The 6,560-nt window shown below is 43.1% G+C and overlaps 1 protein-coding gene across 1 annotated transcript; it reads left to right on the top strand.

The window, feature by feature from the left end:
• Positions 1 to 223: 223 nt before the first annotated feature.
• On the top strand, positions 224 to 4,522 carry LOC127675384 (rhox homeobox family member 2B-like). Its single transcript, XM_052171495.1, has 4 exons — positions 224 to 297; positions 460 to 891; positions 2,403 to 2,448; positions 4,472 to 4,522. Exons 1-4 carry the CDS (start codon positions 224 to 226, stop codon positions 4,520 to 4,522), a joined length of 603 nt encoding a protein of 200 aa, XP_052027455.1.
• The last annotated feature ends 2,038 nt before the right edge of the window (positions 4,523 to 6,560 follow it).

The following is a 6,560-nucleotide window of genomic DNA, read 5'->3' as shown; positions in this document are numbered from 1 at the left end:
AAGACACATTTCGTATATCAAATGATGCTCAGTTTCTCAGCTCACAGGAACAGGAGGGCAACCGGAAGCCAGGACACACTACCATATTTGGATACATGCTAATGTAAACTATCGGTTCTGGAGGTGCGGAAAGGAAAAGAACCGTTGGTTGGTTTAGAAGCTCTACTTCCGGAATTGTTGGGGGCTGCAAGCGGCAAGCCGCGGCTTCGAAGGCTTCACGGACATGGCCCGTCAAAAGATCAATCCCCAGTTTCAGGTGGGACCTGAGGAGGATGAGGGCAGTGTGAACAACGGTGAGTGCGCTCTGGGGACGGGGGTTGGCCCACGTCCACGCGGGGAGGACGACTGGACGGGCGGGCGCTGTGCGCCACGGCCTTCGCCTTCGCCATGGCTGCCGGCCCCTCCGCAGCAGCCTGGGCCCTGACGCCTGGGTTTCCGGTTCCCGCTGCCAGGTGCGAGGGCGCTGATGGCCTTGCCGGCCGGAGACGGACGACGACGTGAGGGCGACAGTGGACGAGGCCAGCCTGGGCCGGGAGGGGCGGCGGCGGCGGCGGCGGCGGCGGCGGCAGAGGTGGCAGTGGAAGGAGAAGGAGCAGAAGAAGCTGGGGCCGCTGCTGGAGATGCAGGCTTCATGCTTCACTGGAACCAAGAAGGCCTTGGCGCCACTGGCTGTGACCAGGAGAATGAGAAGCAGCCAGAGGAGCCCGTCCCTGATTACATGGGTGATTCAGAAAATGTAAAGCCTGTGCCAGGGCAGGGGTCCTGTGCTAATCCTGTGAGAGTGTTGGTGCCCGAATGCCGCCCCCGGGCACAACACAGGTTCACCCTGCTGCAGCTACAAGAGCTAGAGGGCATTTTCCAGCGCAACCAATACATCAGCTCCTCAGAAGCGTAAGTAGATGGCCTAGCTTGGATCAGTTTGTTGGGGAAATGAAGTAGAATGTAGAGAGATTCTCCTCCCTCCTGGTCCTCTTCTTGTCCACCTTTTATTATATTTTATGTGTCCTTCTTTAATTTATTTAAGTCCCCTCTCTCTTAATCTGTATGTGTGTGTGTCTGCGTGTGTGTACACGCATGTGCTATGCTTGGGTGTGCATGTTCACAAGATGGCACATCTGGAGGCTAGATGACAACTTACGGGAGTTGGTGAGTTGTTTCTGTGCTTGCACCATGTGCATCCTGGCTTTGAACTCAGGCATGCAGGCAAGCACTTTTACCTGTGAACCATCCTGCTACAGTCGTGAGTACCAGGCCAGCCTCAGCTGCAGAGTGGAAGGCTATCATCAAATTATTTAAAGAAGTAAATAAAAATAAACAAATAAATAAATACAAAAACAAAACAACATTAACAACCACAAAAAAAAAAAAAACACCCAGGCTGAATGGAGCGAGGCAGTACATGTCTGTAATCCTAGTACCTGGCAGGTAGATCAGAAGTTCAAAGTTATCTCAGGTAATGAACTCCATGCCAGGCCTTCTCCATTGGCCCATTTGTGTTGTGACTGAAGGCATATTCCACCATATGTTTTTGTTGTTTGTTTGTTTATTTGTTTCTGGCAGGGGTGGAGGTGTGTGCAGAGGTCCTCTTCTGCTTTTTGATCCAAGATCTCACTGTGTGGCATGGCTTCCCTGGAACGTGCAAGGAGCTCGTGCCTCAGATTTCAATCGCGCTTGGAATCCAGGACTGTTGCAGGCAGTGTTGTGAGGTTTTCTAATACTCATTTCATGTCTGCTGTGACTTCTAATACTTTTTTCCCTGCAGTGGAAGATGGCTCAGCAGGTAAAGGCATTGAGGTCCACTCCGAGGACACACATAGAAGAAGACTCCTGCATGCTGTCCTCTGGCCTCTCCATGTGCACCAGGGACACATGCACACACACTTAAAAAATAAATAAATTTAAAAAAGAAGTGTGATATTTCATTTTTTCTGATAATCAGTGATTGGAGTACCTCGTGTGTTAATTGAATATTAAAATCTTTGGATGCTTTCCATTAAGCTTCTTTATTGGAGTTTCCTTTTATCCTGACAAAACACTTTGTTTTCCTGTTGGCATTTGTTTTGTAGTATTTGCCTTGTTTTGTGTTATTTTGTTTGAGGTAGAATCCCCTGTTCGACTGTTGCCAGCATTGGGAACATTTCTTTTGAGGTATTTACTGTCTTCATTAGTGCTTTAAAATTTGCTTATTATAGACACGTTTGGGTTTGCTTATCTATTATGATAACTTGGTTATAAAATAATATTACCTGTGGCATTTGCTCTAAGTACCTCAAAATTCTCAAGGTGAATATCAATGAAGGAAGGGAATGAGACAAACCTTTTAAAAGAATGATAAAATATCCTTCTCGTATTTTATTTCATATATCCATAATTCCAAATGTTGAATGTCTTTTACCTTTTAGAAAACGTCTGGCAAGATCCATGGGTGTGAGTGAAGCCAAAGTACAGGTCAGTCCACAAAGAAAAGTCCTTCGGTAGGACAGCCATTCTAGAACATGCTTTATCTGTAGGTCCTTTTGGTTCTCTGAGTTGAATTGTGTTGCCTTTGATTTCCAAACCATGTTTCAAAATGACTTTTTAAAGATTTATCTCTCCTTTATTATGTCATATGTATGTGACTCATCAAGGAAGCCAGGAGAGTGCATATATTTCATGGAACTAGAAGTACATGTATTTATTTTTTAAATATTTATTTATTTACACTGTCTCTGTCTTCAGACACCCCAGAAGAGGGCGTCAGATCTCATTACGAATGGTTGTGAGCCACGGTGTAGTTGCTGGTTTGAACTCAGGACCTTTAGAAGAGCAGTGCATGTCTTAACCCCTGAGCCATCTCTCTAGCCCAGTGCATGTATCTATAAACAGTCCAAATGGGTCCTAGGAGCTAAACTTAAGTCCTCTACAAGAGCAACAAGCATTAACCAGTAGCCATCACTCTAAACCAACAAAAATGGCTTTTGAGATTTGTGGTCCTTGTGGGTAAAAAATGGAATAAGGAAACCCTACTAATCAGAAATGGCTCATTTCCAGAAAGCACATACCTTCCCAAGGAACAAAAAATTGTACTTATTTTCACTAAGTACATATATATTACACATACATGTATCCTGTGGGTAAATCTTTATATGCATTTTGACTTAGAAAGTGTGTACAAATTATGTGCAAAGTAATTGTATTTTATATAGATATGTAGGATATGTGCATACACACATTAAAAATTATTTATGTGTATATATGTATATGCACATATATAAAGATTATAAGGCTGGTATTCTTTTGTGAATATGTATGTGTTTGTTTTTGTTTTTGAGACAGAGTTTCTTTGTGTAGCCCTCCCTGTCCTGAACTCACTTTGTAGATCAGGCTGGCCTCAAAATCACGGAGATCCTCCTGCCTCTGCCTCCCCAGTGCTGAAACTGAAGGTGTATGCTACCACCACCTGGCCAAGGCTGGTATTCTTTAGAAAGCATTTCTCTGAGGAGTCATGCTCTGGTTATGACACATGAATTATTCAAATTAGTACAGCTATGGGATCCATAAAACTATTAACAAAAACTAATCATAAATTTTATTGTTACAAGGGGAATTGGAGTGAGGTAATAATTTGCAGGCCAAATCCATATAACTAATGCAAACTTAGCTCAACAGAGACTTATGGAAATGGAGAAAATATCAAGTCAAAATACCCAATTCTCCCAGGTTTTTAAAGAAGTTTTATTAGTTCTTTGAAATTTTTTGTTTGTATTTTGTTCACAGTCATCCTTCCCCAACTCTTCCCCATCCAACTTTGTGTCCCCTGCTTTTTAATAACCCATCAAGACTAATTTGTGCTGCTCAAATATTCTTAGATAGGTGCATACACACACGCACACACACACACACACACACACACACACACATATCTACCATGATGTACCAAGAAAACATTGTTTCCTTGTGGTCATGCACATCCTCTTTCCATCCTCTCTCCCAAAGTGATCTCTGAGCTTTGGGAGGGGGACATGTGATATATATGTTCTATTTGGGGATGAGATTTCTTCAATCTCTTGTTTTCTATGCCTTGTTCATTAGTAGAGCTCTATGTTTATTGCTATTTTCTACAGAAAAAAGAAGTTTCTCTAATGAGGGCTGAGAAATGCACTAATTAGAACAATACACCATTAGGTGTCCGTTTAATGCTATGCTGATTTGGCAGAGTAATAGGAAGGGAGTCTCCCCTAGGACTTGTCTAGCTACAGGTTCGTGGCCTTAATAATGGTGTCAGGTGTGGGTTTCAACATGTGGAGTAGAACCTAAATTCAATTGGAAAGTACTTGGTTACTACCAATAGGAAAAGACAAAGTCAATATATCTTTTAGTTGATAATATAATACTGTAGATTCTTTCTGGGTTATTAAGTACTTCAACTATAATCCTAATGGTTTACTACACTGAAATTTTTACTACAATTCCTTTTTCCTAATCATTGTAGAAATGGTTTTTGAAGAGGAGAGAAAAATACAGGAGTTATAAGAGGCTGTAAATGTTCGGAGGTCCTCCTCCTGCTCCCCAGAGCATCTTTCTCTGAAGGCTGCGGAGAAGCCCTAGGGAGCCACCGTTGCTCAAGGCACCATAGGCAGATGATGTTGTGCCCACAAAACCCTGTTATTTCACAGTTATCTCCTCAATACTTGTATTTGCATTTGCAATAAAGAGCTGAATTCTCAATATATTAGTTTTGTGTCTTTTGAGATTGTTAAGATACATGTCTGATATCAAGGAAATGCCATTTAAACAGAATGACAAGATCTGTTTCCAGGAGGTAACACCTGCACATCATAGTCAGGAAGTTCTGTGTGTTACAGGGGCTTCCCAACTTCCATAGTAAGGTTACCCTGTGTGTGTGTGGGGGGGGGGTCACCCACTTACACTATTCTCACCCTGACTCTTAACCCATGCAAATTTACAGGAGAGATGATGCAGGACCCTAAGGAGAAACAGCAGGCTCTTCCAAACACAGATGGTCCCCGCCACCCTGTCCCCTACTCAGGATTTCATTTCAGCCCTGAACTCTGACAGAAGCTTCATTTGAGACAGCCTACAGGGTTCACAGGGCACAAGCAATGAAATAGTAACGAGACTCCTCTCAACTATTTTTTTTTTTGCCTTCCCTTTCTGTGTGGAACTTTTGGAGCCATATGTGGCAAGAGCCCACAGTTAATTTTGTCATAGGTCTTAGGTTTTGCTGCCACCAACATCCTGTTATTACACACTTAGCCCCTCAGCCCTTGTATTTACAATAAAGAGCTAAATCCCCAATATATCTGTTTCAAGCATCTTCTGAGACGGTTAAGGTATGTGTTTAATTACCAAGGCAATGCCATTTAAACAGACAATGCAGATGTGACTTTTCTTGGTGCTGACAGTTCAGAGGATCTCCACTTTTCTTACAAACTTTTTCTTTCTCCTCCATCAGCAGCAGCTGCAGCTACTCTAGACTCCGGCTGGATAAGCATGGGCTTGCAATTTTGAAAATGAAATTAAATATTTTAAATGAAAATAAAAGGAAGCTAGCTTGCAGTGGTACAGAGAGTGGGGTCCATTCATAGGCAAGGGGGCGACAGAAACAATAATAGCTGAACACAATGGCCAGGACCTGGAATCACAACACTTGAGAAGTAGATGTATGAGAATCAGAATTCCGTGGTCCTCCTTAGCTACATAGCAAGTTCAAGAACACCCTGCATGCACTTCATGAGGTCTCCATCTCACTTTTAAAAGTGGCGCTGGGAAATGGGTCAGTAGGAAAAATGACTGCCAGCAGTGATTGTGACCCACAACATAGATGTAAAAGCAGCAGCAAACATTTAAATCTAGGTTCTGAGACAGAGAAAGGCAGCTCCAAAGAGGTTTCTGGCCATCCCGGCTAGGGTAACTGTGGGCTTGAGGTTTAGAGATACAATCTGTTCCAGAAAAAGCTAAAGTAGGGCTGGCTAGAGAGATGTCTCTGCAGTTAGGAGTGCATGCTGCTCTTGCAGAAGGCCTAAGCTTGATTCCCAGCACCTGCAACACGCAGTCACAATGACATGTTACTCAAGCTCTGGGGATCTGACACTCTTCTGGTTTTGACAGCCATCCACACACAGGTGCACACACCACACTCAGGCACACATATATGTGCATAATTTAAAATGTGCTCCACTATGTTCATAGCAGCCCTATTTATAATTGCCAGAAGCTGGAAAGAACCCAGGTATCCCTCAGTGGAGGAATGGATGCAAAAAATGTGGTATATCTACACAATGGAGTACTATTCAGCCATTAGAAACAATGAATTCATGAAATTCTTAGGCAAATGGATGGAGCTAGAGAACATCATACTAAGTGAGGTAACCCAGACTCAAAAGTTGAATCATGGTATGCACTCACTAATAAGTGGGTGTTAACCTAGAAACCTGGAATACCCAAGACATAATCTACACATGAAATGAGGTACAAGAAGAAAGGAGGAGTGGCCCCTGGTTCTGGAAAGACTCAGTGAAGCAGTATAGGGCAAAACCAGAACAGGGAAGTGGGAAGGG

The sequence above is a fragment of the Apodemus sylvaticus genome, chromosome X (assembly GCF_947179515.1).
Source record: "Apodemus sylvaticus chromosome X, mApoSyl1.1, whole genome shotgun sequence".
Lineage (NCBI taxonomy): Eukaryota > Metazoa > Chordata > Mammalia > Rodentia > Muridae > Apodemus > Apodemus sylvaticus.
The sequence above is the reverse complement of the archived record's forward strand: the minus strand, read 5'-3'. Positions and strand labels throughout refer to the sequence as shown.